General features: G+C 40.1%; 2 protein-coding genes across 5 annotated transcripts in view; both read left to right on the top strand.

The window, feature by feature from the left end:
* The window catches only part of LOC110043251 (mitochondrial import inner membrane translocase subunit TIM50-like), an 18,341-nt gene extending 11,500 nt beyond the window's left edge, over positions 1 to 6,841 (top strand). Inside the window, exons 9-11 of one of the 3 annotated variants that reach the window (XM_089292761.1) lie at positions 369 to 571; positions 1,571 to 1,605; positions 5,168 to 6,841. In XM_089292761.1, the coding sequence (XP_089148887.1) occupies positions 369 to 571; positions 1,571 to 1,605; positions 5,168 to 5,171 (242 nt within the window). In that variant the 3' untranslated portion in view covers positions 5,172 to 6,841. Of the gene's footprint in view, positions 1 to 368; positions 572 to 1,570; positions 1,610 to 5,167 lie in introns of those variants that run through there. The other 2 variants (XM_089292764.1, XM_089292763.1) reach the window with 2 other exon arrangements.
* A 1,887-nt stretch (positions 6,842 to 8,728) lies between these two features.
* The window catches only part of LOC110043145 (delta-like protein 1), a 38,922-nt gene continuing 31,903 nt past the window's right edge, over positions 8,729 to 15,747 (top strand). The window contains exon 1 of one of the 2 annotated variants that reach the window (XM_020748574.2): positions 8,729 to 8,752. The gene's annotated coding sequence lies outside the window, so the exon portion shown is untranslated. Of the gene's footprint in view, positions 8,753 to 11,439; positions 11,714 to 15,747 lie in introns of those variants that run through there. The other variant, XM_020748573.2, reaches the window with a different exon arrangement.

Consider the following 15,747-nt stretch of genomic DNA (forward strand, 5'->3'; position numbering starts at 1 on the left):
ATGTTTTTCCAGTCCGTGGTCGTGCCATTCTCAGGCTCAAATTGCCAAACGAAAGAAGACCTTTCAGTCTGTGCCCGCATAAGGCTTTCTTAACAAAAAAATGAGTGTAACTTCATGGCCTTTTTAGTTCAAGAAATGCTCCATCCTCAACTCGTGTCAAACTCGTCTCCTGTGAGCAGACTCCTCGTGGGGAAAGAAAGAAGGAAAGGAGAAAAGAACGATTCTCCTTTCCTTTTATTTTTACCTTCCTTTTCTTTCCCTTTTCTCTCCTTCTTTCCTTCCTCCGAGTGGGTGGCGCCAAAAATTCCCGCGGAATTGAGTCCGCGAGCGCCGAGAGTCCAATCACTTTTGCCTCGTTTTCTTTACAGCCATTGCCACGTCGAACGTTGAAGATATTCGCTCAGTGTTAGACTTTTATCGGCAAGAGGATGATATCATTGAAGCTTTCAAACGAAACCAGGCTCGTCTTCGTGAAGCTGAGGGAGCCAGATCACCACAGCAAGGTGCGAGATCATCATGGACTGGAATGTTTGGAAGAGGTTTCAGCTTTGGCCGATCCAACAACAAAAGCGTAAGTTGGAAGAATTTTGTTTTGATTTGTTGTTAAAAAGGACTATGTCGCGGCTGAATTTAGTCTTTTTTTAGTAAGTTTTGGCAAATACTCGCCATGAAACTGAATGTTAGTCAAGAAATTATATGACAAAACGATAGCTTGTCTAGCTTCATTACAGTTGTGTCTCCCGGTCGTTATTAATAAAGATGACAAACAAACCCATATCGCAATGATGAATCCGTTTATTTAATTGTCCATCCGTACCTTCTTTTGTATTTGTTGTGTTATTTGAATGTCCCTTAACTGTTTTAAGTGGTAATTTAAATATTTCAATCAATCTGGTAGCCATTTTCTTGTGCCTACAAAATTTGGCTAAAATCCGTGACACATTTCCTTTAAACTTGAAATGAATAGCTTGAAACTAGAGCGCCCGATCAGGTAAAAGCCATAACGGGTTATCTTCACTTCCCGGCTCGGTTTTCAACCATCCATAAGATTACTCGAAATCCAGTCTGTTATCAGCCTTTCACTTGCTCAGTTAATCTGCCTTGCACAAGGTTATCAGCCCTCCCCTCGGTTATTTGCGCTCCACAAGGTCATCAGAATTCCACTGGGTTATCAGCCCCCAATCCTTTCCGGTTATTATTTATTTTCTTAAATGGTTTTATATCGTCAGCTTCCTCCCGCGGATTATTTAAGTCCTCTTGAATATCAGTCATTCCGGGTTCAGTTTGCATGCAGATCAGTTCAGTAATTGCACCTTTAAAAGGGCTAACCATATCTCCTATGTCAACATTGGCTTAATCTAGCCGGAGCACGGGCCGGAGAACTACTCAGGCTAACCGCAGTGCTCTGCAGGCTAACCAGAGTGCTGTTCAGGATAGCCAAAGTGGCATTTAGGCTAATCGGAGTGCATTTTAACGCGGTACAATTTCTGTATTTAGCTGCTATTCTCAGCTTGTACTTGGACACAGTTTAACCCCATTTCTTTGACATTTGTTCTCGTGTGCTTTTTAGCCGAGGGAAAGGGAATTTCTGAAAAGGAACTTCAGGTAAATAATGTTTGATTACCTAAGGAGTGATTCGCAGGTTTTTCTCTCATGGTATTTGTCTTATCATTCAATATTTCAGAATGAGTTCTGAGAAGTCGCGGGGACAGTTGTTCAAAGCACGATTGAAGCTAATCCGAGATGAGCGCGAATTTTGATTTTGTTGTAAAACTTTTCAGCGAGGATTTTTGTAGTATTTTTTCACATCGGCTAATCTCAAACTAACATTAGCTCTGAAAGTCAGTTTTATACAAAGGAAATTAAAACCTGGATTAGTGTGTAATCGGCTTTCAAATAATCTAATCCGCGGAATTTTGCGCACTGACCCCGAAATGATCCCTAACCAAAGAGATTTATCAGTTAAAGTAAGACCACTTTAAATAATAACTTCTTAACGCACTTTTTTAACGACTTCAATGGAAGTGTGACTGTTTTAAGGTGTAATATGAAAGTAAATCCCAACACTTATTTCAGTAGAACGGAGAAAAAACATCAGTAATGTCGAATCTTCAATGATTTCTTGTTGTGGACTTACATAGCAATAGGCCATTTCCGAGTTACCTCGTGCATCTGTTTCAAAACGAGTCTTCGTGCAAAAATTTTCATGTGAAAATAAGTTTGATCGGGGGGGGGGGGGGGGGGGAGGGTACTCCCAGAAAAGTTGGGTAGGGGTGTGCGACCCACTTCCCAAAACCCCTACCCTATTTATGACCAAAATCTGCGATTTTTGCTACCCTATTTATGGCGTGGCCAAAAATTTAGTACCCTATTTATGACCTTTGTAGCTGGCACAGCTGCCCTAAACATAAATTATGAAGGGCTTTTGTTGACGTTCTTATTGATAATGATGAAAAAGTAGCTTCTTCTAAGAAACATACCCAATTCAAGAGTAGAGTGCTAAAACCATACCCTATTTAGGATCAAAATGGCCAAAATCGATATCCTATTTATGACCAAAACGGCTGACAAACCCTACCCTTTGGGGCCGCACATACCTATATAGCCCATATAAGGGAGTACCCCGCGGAGTTTGATTTGCATGAAAATGAGCATGTAGCCGCAACACACTTTCATATGAATAGTTCTGCACGAAGACTCGTTTTGACACAGAGGCTAAAGACTTCTCGGAAATGGCCTCTTTCAAGATCGCAAACTGAGCTCATCCTCCAGAATTAATGAGGTCATGACGATGGGGTTGAAGGGGCTTCTAGGGGGGAGGGCTGGGGTGAGTATGCATGGCTTCGGTGAGAAAGAAATAATTTTTTGTGGGTTAGTTGTAAGTGTCTTTTCAGTTGACGTTGTTCGTGATATTCTTTTGATCAGCATTTCCTGATTTGACAATTATATAGCCTGTAAAATGTATTGTTGTCGGCGTTTGTTAAACATCGCTATCTTAGAATTCTGACGTCAAACGCGAAGCAGAGTTGCTATTTTTCATGCTCACGTTTTTTTTTTTCTGAATGTTCTTATCTTGTCCTGTTTAACAAACAATAACAATCCGTTGTCAAGCAACGACGTAGCTGGAATATTGATGTGGTCGCTGTGGTTACAGTCGTGCGATCAACGCCCAATATCTAACCAGTCATGTTTAAAAATGCTATCTTACAATATTTTAAGTCATTCTTCTGATGAAAACAACGTTAAAAAACCTATCAAATCTCAAAATAATAGTTGAAGAGGAAAAAAAGCAAAGAGGTAATAATAATAAATTAACAACGACGATTGAGGAAGATTCAGGCGAAAGACGAAAGACAAACAAAATTGGCGATTTTGTTTTTGGTTTTCAATATGCACCCGCGTTTGTGACGCGTGGCTTTTTAAAATACTCAACAAAATCGAATTTTAATCGTCCATTACTGAAATCAAATATAGCCTCGTTAAGATAAGTGAAGTACAAGTACTTTTTAATAACAACTTTAATTTTGTATTGGCGTCGATTAAGCGGAGAGCATGTCGCCTTAAGGGAGACTGAGAGACTACAAGACCGGTGCCCTCCATTGATTTTTTTCTTGTGTATTTCGGCGCGTTTGGTGCGTTGACGGCGCAGTGAAAACTACTTCAAGAATTCACACACACTTGTCCTACAAGTATCAGTTTATTTTGTGTGGTGAAATGGTTTCGTCGGGAGAGGCGATATTTCTTCAGAGTTAATTCTGAGCACAATGACGCGGCGATTTTAAGCAACATTATGGACCAATTGCACCAACTGCGGCGGGCGATTGTTTATGCAAGGAAATTAAAGTCGGCTTCACATCGCACAATCAAGACAGTAAACTCGACAGAAATCATCTCTGTAAAGAAGGGGACTCCTGTTTCAAGGAGCTACCTTCATTGCGGCTTTTTATTCTGGAATGACATGATCAAGAACTATTCTTGCCTGACTAACAGAAATATAGTGCACACGCTTTGAAATTAAGACGTATTTTATATTGGAAATTATATTTGAGTTTATAGTTTTCGCACATAAATTAAAGATCTTTTTTTTTTTATTAACACGGATTGCCGAGACTGTGTGAAGACTATTCGCGTAGTCGTAAAATGAGTATCAAGTGCTTACCATTACTACAAGTGTTATTAAGTGGTGTTTTATCGGAGTTTTATCGATTGTTAATATTCCCAATTGGAAGTCATTAAAGCACAAGAATTTCTTTGTTCTTTCTTTTTTTTTTCAGTTACCACGAAACCAATTCTAATCTTAGAATTTCCCACGCAGCTAAGAATAAAGTATTTAGCAGATATTACAGCTGCAATGTAGGTAATTTTCGCGGTCTTCATGTATGGGATGTGAAACCTTCAGCCGAAACGGAACGATCGAGTGTTTAACACGACGTGGAAGTAAATATTGCAATTGGCTTTCAGATATATGACGTTTTAGCAGTTATATCGGAACTGACAGGGATATCGTGAAGTAAAGCTATTAAAATGTTGTATCAGTTTAAAAAGAATGGTTAACAGGTTAGAGTATTGCTTTTCACATACCGCGGCCTGACGCAGCAGCATTCACCGGTTCCTTTAGTTTCAAAATGAAAGGGACCTTTGTCCTGAGAATATCACGTGATGTTCTCGGCGTGATACTTTGCCAATCCCACCGCTGTCTCTTGTCCGGTCTCCGGTGTTCCTCTAAGAAGGTGGGCTCAGTTTCTGGGGCTAGTGATCGAGTAAGTTGTAAGTAATTTTCCACGAACACCCCCGCCCCCTTTAATCCTACTATCTGGAAGCTCCCTTAACGTCCCCCTCTCCCCCCCCCCTCCCCCCTCCCCGCCCCCTCCTCTTGACCAAGTCCCTGTTTTGGTCTTCTATTTCTTATAATCTCTTAAAGGTCACTTGTGATGTTTTCAGAGGGTAGAAATTTTATCCCCTACGACTTTTTCTGTGTAATTTATTTCATTTCTGTTGGAAAGGGATTAAAATTATCTAACGATTCTCTTATCCAGCATCACTTGAGGATCGCTCGGCTGGGCTCTTTTTATGGCTTAAGAATTAAACGAATCTCTGAACAAGCTGATCTTCAAACAGAATTAAGATAACGACAATACTGACCAAAAGCTTTTGATATTTCTTCCAGGTAAATCCAGAGAGCAAGTGAACGCTCCACGACTGAACAATACAGAGTTTATCGTACAAATAAGCGCAGAGCAGAATTAGTATGTCAGCAGTGCAGATGAATGTCAGTTTCTTGCAGGTTTTGTCTGAATTTTACGACGAGGACAGATCAATGAACAGTCGTTATTGTATTCAAGGATGTGAGGAAAAACAGATACGTGTGCAACGTTAGCTCAGCGTCGAAATTTGATAAGCCATTTGTTAGAATATTATGTTCCAACCGCACGAAAACCCAAAATACTGATTAACAGAGGATAAACACAAAATCGACGAAGGTGGTTCAAGACAAAGAAGCGAGGACTGCGAAGATTTTTTACGACAGATTACGACGAAGACAAGCTTGTACAATTTGGATTAAGCTGTATGGTAGTTTCTTTAATCTCTCTTTTATTAAGAAGGCGCTGCATATGCTGTTGTGCGACACTTATTTTCCAAGTGAATACGAATGATCAAAAACTCTTTAGTCAGTAGAGTTTTCCTGGCACCTAGCAGACCGTATGTGATTAGCGGAACACTATGATTTATAACTCTGTATACACACAGTGCAGACATGGCGAAGTACTAGAGACTCCAAGTAGCTGGAGCAGGCAAGGGGGTGTCTATAAGTACTTTCGAATTCTCCCAAACTCTCCCGAATGTCTGTTTCAGGCTGTGGTACCAGGAAGTGATCGTTTGTTATCCCTTGTATAAAATAAAGCGAGCCTAAACGCAGTGAATGGTAACAGCCATGTCAAATAGCCCTGTGCAAAATGAGGAGACACCCACTCACTGACAGCGTTAGAATTTTGGCAAAATTGTATTAAAAAAGTTAAAATAGAACGCGTTCTTTTCCATTTTTTTTGAAGTTATGGGAACATAAAAGCAAGGTTTTGAGAACTCTGTAAAGGTCAGGGAATACACGCCTAAAGCATGGTATTTCCATGGCTTTTATCGTTCTCCGAAAGCCAATGATGTAGTCTTGTTTCCGTAACTCTCATAAAACTGTCCACTTTTCTTATCTTCATATGAGCCAATCGAAGATTGTAGAAGAATAAAGTGATATAGTTAATAAAGATGGTGAATTTTAAGCTCGGTAATGAAATGTGAAGGTGAATTAATCAACATGACGCGAGCTTGGGACAAAGAAGAATTCTGAGTCCCCGACAGGAATCGAACCATGACCTCCCGAACACCGGGCGGGCGCTCTATCCACTGAACTACGAGAACTAACTAACTTATCACTACTCACGATGAATTCGATAGCGTTGATCCTAGCAGTATGCAAGACACCTGTCATATATGAACTCAGTTAAATGACCTTGCTCTCCATGAGTTCTCGTAGCTCAGTGGATAGAGCGCCCGCCCGGTGTTCGGGAGGTCATGGGCTCGATTCCTGTCGGGGACTCAGAATTGTTCTTTGTCCCACGTTAGTGTCATGTTGATTAATTCACCTTCACAATAAAGTGATATGTTTGCTATTATTGCACACGCTTGAGTCGTACCTAAGACGCAGCTTAGCAGTTTCGTTGAAGAACTGTTATCGTTCCTATACCAGGGCCGTAGTCAGAGAGAAAAATATTACTGAGGCAAAACGGTCCATGGCTAAATTCTCGTCTTAGGTATTTAGCAGTGTTTTACCATCCCCCTTCAAAAAGAACGGCAAAAAAAAAACGAGTGAGGTAAAAAAATGAGTGAGGTACTGCATGCTATGGCCCTGTATACGTGGCTGAGGGAGTTAGTTGACATGCCAATTAGGAGCAAGAAATGGAGAAGTGGAGGGTTTCAGTCACTGGCAAGATGACGCACTGAGAATAACGTCGGCTACAGTCTAGAATATCAGTATCGCGTCAATGGCTAGTGTAATTTGGAGACGTCGGCTGTATTGCTGCAAGCGTTTACCTAAAGCTCTATAAAGACATGTTATTGCTTGTATTTGACTCTGTTGATGATCATTATGTAAATTGTTGACGCCTTTCTTCTGTTAAGTTCGAGACGAGTAGTGTTCCAGTATCAATAGTATTCTTCCTTCTTTTGCTGAGAGTTCTGATTTTTTAACACCGAGCCTTTGTTGTTTAAAGGGTGAATAACACTTTCTACTACGGAGAAACGGTCCTTCAGTGGGTAAGTGTTAACCAGACCAGCTGTGCTATTCACCGCATTATCAGCTCCATAGAACCAAGTGTTTGTATTAGGTTGTTAGCAAGAAGGGCAAAGTTTGCTTTCGATTTAAGTATCAGCAAAGGGTTTACGACCCCCAACAGCCATCCTTCCCCCTCCCCCCCCCCCCCCCCTCCCCCGCGGCGTCCTGCAGCGTTAATTAAGAAATCATCAATATGACGATAGATTTTTTTACCTTAGTTCATCGTGAATCTTGACAAAAAGAACGTTCAATGGGGTAGACAAGGGACTTTGTCTTGTATGACACTGTCTTTATCGTGCATTGTAATTACGTTGTACCTTTTTAAGAGAATGTTAAATGGCTGTCATGCTGATAGTTCCTTTCTTAACAGTAGTCTACGTCATTCGATTGCAAATTGTTTGGAACCATTTGACACGGCCTTTACGCAGCTCTAGGACGGGGGAGATAGGGGTGGAGGTCAATTCAAAAATATTTCAGGCCTTTTTTCCAGTAGTGTTATGGCTGCATTCGCATCTATCATTATGCCTACATTTAATTGCTACTGTCGTACATCTATCACAACTGACCTTAGTGAACTGGCTTTGTCAGTCTTATGAGCGAACGTCATTTCACTTGGACTGACCTGGGTTCCAATATTTTCTGTAATACGACTGAATAGCGTCCACATGACGAGCCAGCCAAGCTCTCGTCTTGTCGTGTTATCTTAAGATACATATAACGGCCATTTTATGGCGGATTTGGACACTGAACGATATCGCTTAGCGGTGTGAGCTGCTTGGGAAATATTCAAATTGACTTAAGAGATCTAAGCAAGTCATTACTTTCAAGATCATTACTTCAGTGCAAAAAAAAAGAAAAGATGCAATAACTAACAATAGCCTCCATGTGGCACGAAAATATGCTCGGATATTTGTTCGCGGATTTTACTTTTTTCGAGAAGCGAACGATTTTCCGAGAGCAAAGTTCGAGGAAAACTGTGAGCGTCAAGGAACAGAAAATGTCCAAGAAAAACTATCCGAGCAAATTTTTAAAGTCAAATGGAGGCTATTGCGTTCATTATCCTTCAATTATTTTTCGCAACACGCGGGATTTTTTGAAAATTGGGGAATACCACTCGATATTCCCCAATCTGGGGGCACATTTAGTCACGTGACGCGTTTAGATCAATAGTGTGCGAGCGAAAATATTTGATGGGTTACAATCTCGGATACACGAGCTATATTGTGTTTCATTCCCACGCGCGTGCCATACCTTAAGATATTTTATTTTGCACTCTAAGAGATTTCACTCACTTGAGTGACGTCACTCAGACCTTACAAGCCTCAGAGTCCTACGCGAATTTTCAGTGAAGCTTTGTAAGCGAGCTGTTGTGAGCAGCTGACAAGCAAGAAAGGCGACGAAAAATCGAAAGAAACGAAGATAATCGAGGTATGCCTTTTTGGGGCACATTTTATCTGCCTTTTACTTTCAGCCTAAGAAGACATGAGTCTTACCAGTCTTATTTTTCGTTTTGAGTTAACAGTGCTTAGAGAACAGACTCTGCTCTGCTATTACTCAGTTGTAACGTCACAGTTAAACTTCACATGCAATATTTCCGTCTGTTTATGGCTGGAATATAACGTTTCGATATTAACTTTTAGACAGAAAATAGCTCATTATCACCGGGAATTTACTTAATCATAGTTTTAGATTTTTTTTCTTCTTACTTCCGTACGAGCTCATTTTGCGAAATTGGGTTGATGACAATCGCTTCCTCTGCTACTCAACAACCCGCAACCACCGCATTCGTTTGTCCCGTATGTTTTCTCCGGTTACTAAGCAACCATCGGGGGGAAAAACATCACGTGGGTGTAACGTTTCCAAGCAACACCTGAGGAGGTCACGTTCACTTGATTACTTAGTCGTGGCGCCAAAAACAAATACTGGATAAACCAGTTTGTTTTGACCTTCGATGTTGACGGCGGCAACTCTAAGAAAATGACGAATTTGTTACAGTTGCGTTTTGGTTCGGTACAATGTTAGCTGGTATGGTCTTCTCGAATTTTTTTTCTGTATTCGTCCTTGGTGTAGCGCCAACTATGAAATTTTGACGTAAACACACTTGTAACATAGGCTTGACCTAAGTCGGTTCAACAATCACTTGGTAAGGGTTGATGAACTCTTGAGAATAAAGGAGGCCCGCGCGAGTCTGGAATTTTTTCTACAGTTTCCGCCGGACTTGGCCTTCAGAACACCGATTTATGCTGACTACATCGGAACGATAAAGGACATTTTATTGTGTGAATATTGACCAAGGTTGTGCTTCGTATTGCGTGTGCTATATGTCGTTCTTTAGTTTTTAACTTATTTTGTTATTGATGAATCCCAGAAACCGCCCTTGTTGTTAAGTCTCTTGAAGATCAAGTAAACAACGATAGCAGTCAATTGATGCGTCAGCTGTTTGCGTCTGCTAACAGCAGACAGTGTGTCACATCCAAGAGTTGTTTGGTGTTTGTATTGTGTTAATAACATAAGCATCGAAAGTGTTTCACTTTTTCCAGACAGAAAAACATATGTGTTTTGTTCATCTCCTCATACCAGGGGAAGAACCGTAACCTTTTCTTGTGATTTTTGCTACTGTTTTTGCTTTTCTTCTCTCATTTGTCTAAAATCTCAACTACTTTCCTTGGCAATGGTCATGGTTGTGCTTGACTTTCAGTCTATGACGCATGAAGTGGTGATTAGTAAGCGCAAAGTAACTTAAGGTATTTTCAAACTAGCATACCACTTGATGATGTGTTACAGAAACATTTTAATTCAACTGTCTTTAAGAACACACAAGAGCTCTTCCGCCGCCCCACACTTCCAGCGCTTGACATAAGTTTCTAAAAAGCAACTCGAATAAGCCAAATCTCTTGCGCTAGTTTTCCTTCTGTTTTTTAGCTGACTTGGCTGGTATTCGTTTGAAGTATTTGCTTGTATTGTTAACTCGGTAAGTCGTAAGCCATCAAGGGTTTTTTGATGATCCTCTTGTAAAAATATTTAGTAGTTAAACGACGGTTATATAAGAAAAATGTGCGCCGTAGTAAAATTTGTTCGTCAAAATGGTTGTGGCACGTGTTATAAACTTCTGGCCACACCTTGGGTAACTTACTATAAAGCAACTTGGTCACTTGATCAGCGACTCTTTGTGACTGCGATAGCTTTTAGACAACTGAATTTGCAAAATTCCATTAAACAATGGATAGTCAATATTACGGAGCTAATATAGGATTGTAAAGACATCGTGTTAGTACGAAAACCGACAAATAACCTGGATCCTTCGACTGCGACTTCACACCCCTTGTGTGGTGTTAAACGTTCCTGTGTGTGTTTAATAGCACAATTAGTAGTAACCATTCCAGACGGAAGAGGTCTTTGTTTGCTTAATTAATCTTGATGAAATCAATTCTAGTTATTAAAATAACCACGACAGTGTTAAACTAGCCGAGTCTCTTATCTTTTTTTCCTTAATTAATCACTGATTCCTTGAGGCGCAAATTGCTGCGTGCAATGCAAGCGAGTACGCTCTCTAAACTGAAAAAAATTTCTAGCTCATAATCTAATTGCTAAGTAGGGTTAACAAAGAAAATCGATTTTTAACTGAAGATTTCGTGAATGAAACTGATAGCTCAGTTAAGGTGAAATTTTGAAGGATAACCTCAGAGCAGAAATATGTGGAATGTGAGAAAGACAGTGCCAGATATTTCGTGCCCGTTCACATGTTTGACAGGCCGCGAAAGTTGAGACTCTTCGCTTGATAATTTGTTGTCGCAATAAAGGAAAGGTCGATCTCTCATAAAGGTTGCATTATATGGTGGTCAACTTTGCGGGTAAAGCCTAACTGGTGTTTATGAAGGTTTTTTCGGGAATCAAATAAGTAAGTAACAAGTTGCAGTGTTTAGTCGCGGAAATGACTCACATCCGTATTGAAGGAAATCGTGACATAATATAGCAATGAAAGGCCTATCAGAAGTTCTTAAACTCAGAAGCGTGCGCAATTCATTGAAGTATTGACATGTCGCGCGCAAATTGGACAATGTCAACAATGAATTAAATTTTAACTGTTGCGTCGAATTGGCAAAAAAATAGCTTGCCTGTAAGCCCATATTGAATCGGGTTGTCGTTACTATGCTAGATATTGCCACAAATTAAGTGGCATTGTGTGAATGGCACCTCCCAGATGGTTCTAATTGTGTGAGCCCTTACGGATATGGCAAGAAAATCTCGGCCACTTAGATTCGATCAGTATTTTGGATTTAGTTTGGGTCAAGTCAGTAATCGGCGCAGCGGGTCGAAGTACACAACAAGAACCGTTCAAGGAGGCGAGCCTCTCTTCTTACAATAGCACTTACTACAAAGGGTTTTGAGGTAAGCAAACAAGATACACAGTAGTTTATTTACGTTAAAATGCTCTTTTATACGAAAAAGGGTTATTGTCCAGTGATGAAAAGTTTATTTATTTAGACCGGTGAAATTTCCCGCTAGTCCTGCCGGTCGGTAGCTCGTCTACGTTCGCAACATTATGGAGTCACGGATTATCTTCAGGACTTCATCTGAAAATTAGCCTGGCATTAAACAAACTACTTTGAGATACCTTATTCGGACTTGTGCAGTGAAAGAGCAAAGTCAGTCACGAGTTTCGACGCATTCGATAACAACCTGTCTTGTCTGAACTCTGGGCGGAGAATTGTCGGCTATTTAATTTTTTTGGAATCAGTGTCCGTTTAAGGAAAAATTTTGGACATTTGGTTTGCTCTTGCAGTGAATGTAATAACTCTGTTGTGGTTTCCTATTTTGTAACTCGGCACGAATAACTATTTTAGCCGTAAATTATAGCGACTAAATGTTTCCGGGGTAGCCAGTGGAGGTCGTTGCTACGAGCAAACGTGACCTGAAATTCTAAGGAATCACTAGATGTTCACTATCCGTGCTAAGCTCTTGTAAATCAATAAAAACTTAATTGACGTCTCCGTAAAGAGATGTAGAGTTTATTATTATTATAATTATAGTTATAATAATAATTGCTGTTATTAAGTCTTTCGTGTCAGAAAGTTCAGTTTGACCCAGGTAAATCCTTGAACTGAAGTTGTACTGTTCGAGAGCCCCTTGACGAGTATCGTGTGCGACTGTTGATCGTTCAAGGATTTTTCTAGGCCATGGCGCGTACAAACTAATATATCCTCTTTGCGTGAGCTTTACTTAACTATGTTAATGCGTGATGTCGGATTATATTAGCAGAGGCAATTTCCGATATCACAATGAACTAAATTCTGGCGTGTTCATTTACGCCCTGGAGTAAAAAAAGTCACGACACCACGGTTCTTTCTTTCGATTCTTATCAAGAATTAAAGACCCAAAACACGCTACCAATCTCAAGGTCAGCTTTTTTTTATTTTTCTCTTGTCAAGTCGAGACAATCGAGATTGCCGAAAGACGGGCCATTCCAGTATCGATCTTGAGAGGGGATTCAATATAAGCTGAAAGGATTTCAATAGAAAATCAATTACTGTTGTTAATCCACTATACACCTCTTAGTTTCGTGGTTTTTTGTTTTCACCGTTTGTGGGCAGCTAGGACTGTCTGAAGGAATTTTACGAACGCTTCAACTCCTAGTTATCACTGAAGCCATCTCACTTATAAGCCCAACCGTATCTACGTCTATCCGTCGAAGAAACTCCTATCCGGCTGTATTCCTCAGTTATCGGTGTTAAAAACTCTCCTTGTGATACTTTTACTGTTGTTTACGCCTCACAATCATATCATTTGTCATACTGAATACATTTTAACCACATGTCTCGACAAATGAATTACTCGACTGGTACATAAAGCCACAGAGAGGGATTCATAAAGCAGTGCATCACTGAATGAAAGTTGTGTGACATTTAAAAGAAGATAAACAATAAAAATTTTAGCCAAGGTGTTATGAAAACAAATGTGACGTTTTGGCGTATATTACTTGCTAGTTACCATTGGCCATCTTCAGAATAAAACTCTTTTGTAGTGTTGTTGGGCCCAAGTCAGGCATCCAGCAGCTAATAATTTGGCCTCATTGTTACCACTCCAAGTTGAAATTGCGTGTCTTTGATAAACCGGCACCCGTGTTATAAAAAAACATCATTTGAAACAAACCCAGAATGACCTCAAGTACAGACTCCACTGTTGTACGCCCCTCAATTTTCAATCCCCGCTCAAGTTTCGTCAGGGGCACGATTTTGTCTCAATTACTTTAAGGTTATCTATAGTGCCTTTTAAAGCTCTGCAGCTGAGGTTAATTTTAGGCTTCGCTATAACATTTGTATCAGTTCGGTTATTCTTAGGGAGCTTGAGTCTTCCCGAATTCATTACAGCTTTTTTGTCCATATCCCAAAACCCTTAGCAGAGGTTGTCATTAAGTCCGAAAAACATAGCTGGCCTTTTATTCGGTACCCAAAACGACAGTTTTTATCAATTCGAAAACAACAGGCATTGTATTTCTCATACCAAAAGAGTTCGAGGTAAAAAAATCGGAGGGGATAAAAGACATTCCGAACAGATAATTTACCGAAACGTGCCATTGGGTGTCTCCAGTTCGTAACTCAAATGTTTGTAAAATAGGGAGAATTTGCTGATTAGGTTAATATACATTATCAGATACGCCGTTAACAACATCTTCACCTATATACAATTTAATTTTTAAATGCTTTCCCATCAACAGCAGAGCTGAAGGTAGTTGAAGAGACCTGTTTAGAACGAAGGCCCTCACATGTGCGCTCGGCTATTTATTTAAAGCGTTAATTAACGTTTGTCTTCTTCTGATAAGAACTGAGAATCCGGCTAGGGGAAGTGAAAGGATAGAATTGCCTCTCTCTGCCCTCTCTCTCCCCTCCCTAGGGCTACCGACGGCGAAGTCCTGCCAAATCATAACTAGCTAAGGTTAACTGCAGAGGGTAGTAACTAGTTAGTTGTGAACTGTGCGTCTCTTTAATTTTTGTCTTATTATCTCGCTACGTTCTCCAAGTTTAGCTTGCCTTTCAGTAAGGTGATATAGCGAGAGAGTTTTCTTTGTGAATCACGAGTGAGAAACGACCATTTTCTATCAATATTTTGATCTATCTAGAGTGTCTCTTTGGTGCGTTAGTGCTTGATGCAGCCAGTTCATTGGCTAGCCTGACGTTTAATGACGTACCACTTTCTGTATTGACTTGGTGATATGGGAGGTTGCCAGGAACTCAATTATTTAACTTAATTGCGCAAGTGAGTGCAGTTAAGGTGGTATTTGAGCTCCGTTCGGTTATAATTTCTGCAGTTTGGAGACAGTGGCAACGAAATGTTGAGGTAGCTCCATCTCAAGTCAAATCTAAGGCACGGTATGTACATTTTAAACATTGCTAACGGTAGAATGTTTCGCCGAGTGAACGAGTTTCGACTTGCACTTAAGGTTTGCATTTTGACGATAATGGCGTTTATGGTAAGATTCTTTCCCTTTGTCAATTTTATCTTTGCCCGCACAGGGAGTGCAGACAGATTGAATGGAATCAAACAAGCTAAGTTCTAATTGTATTCAGCTCTTTCAAAAATCTAATTCCAGTATAAACGGGCTTAGAGCTGTCTTTCTGTGGGCCGAAAGTCGTCAAATGACAAGCTGCAGTTTTAGGGGGTTCCCTGTGAAGAGCCTAGGCTCGATTTCGTTTTTAGCCGGAATAGTGGCACATTTCGTTGAGTTAATACTTATGCACTAATTTTAATTTGCAAGCAAAGCTCTGGTTGTTAGACACTTCACAAAAGCTGACGCAAGCACAACCGCTCATTTTGCCTGGTAAATTTTCATAATTTGTAGTTTTCATCGTTAAACTTGCTTTTGGCGCACACCCAGTAGCTTGTAAATAGTGGATTTAGTATGAAATTTGGACACGTGGGTTTGACAGTGTTGGCCCGGAAACTTTAGTTTTGTACCATTCCGTTACTCAACCGTTAAGTTGATATTTGTGAAAAGGAAAGCATTGTGTCAACCACAAGAATCAACTGTAAACGTATACAACATTCCAACTAAGACAACTACCGTCTTAATTAAATTCGTCTGGCTAAATAAAATAAAACAAAACGAAAGAAACCTGGGAAAATACTTAACCTTCGTCTCACTAATTTTGGAACAGCTTTGTTGCTTTGCATGTGTTGTGAGGTCAACGTTGACCATAATTATGTTTTGCTGTTTAGTTTAAATGTGCAGAGAACAAACGAACGGAGAAAAAGCCAACCGCCATAAAACAATTATTACACATTGGGTGTTTACCTAGTAATGGTAGGTGAGATTGAAAATAGAATGGCCCAGTGACAGGTAGCAATGTCAGAAGTGCAAAATTCAAATTGTTTTCCAACCATTGAACCCTTTTTTGTAATTACGGCGTGAGAAGCAGGACCTGACA

Source organism: Orbicella faveolata, unplaced genomic scaffold (genome assembly GCF_042242905.1).
Source record: "Orbicella faveolata isolate gen_17 unplaced genomic scaffold, um_ofav_v1 contig_24, whole genome shotgun sequence".
Lineage (NCBI taxonomy): Eukaryota > Metazoa > Cnidaria > Anthozoa > Scleractinia > Merulinidae > Orbicella > Orbicella faveolata.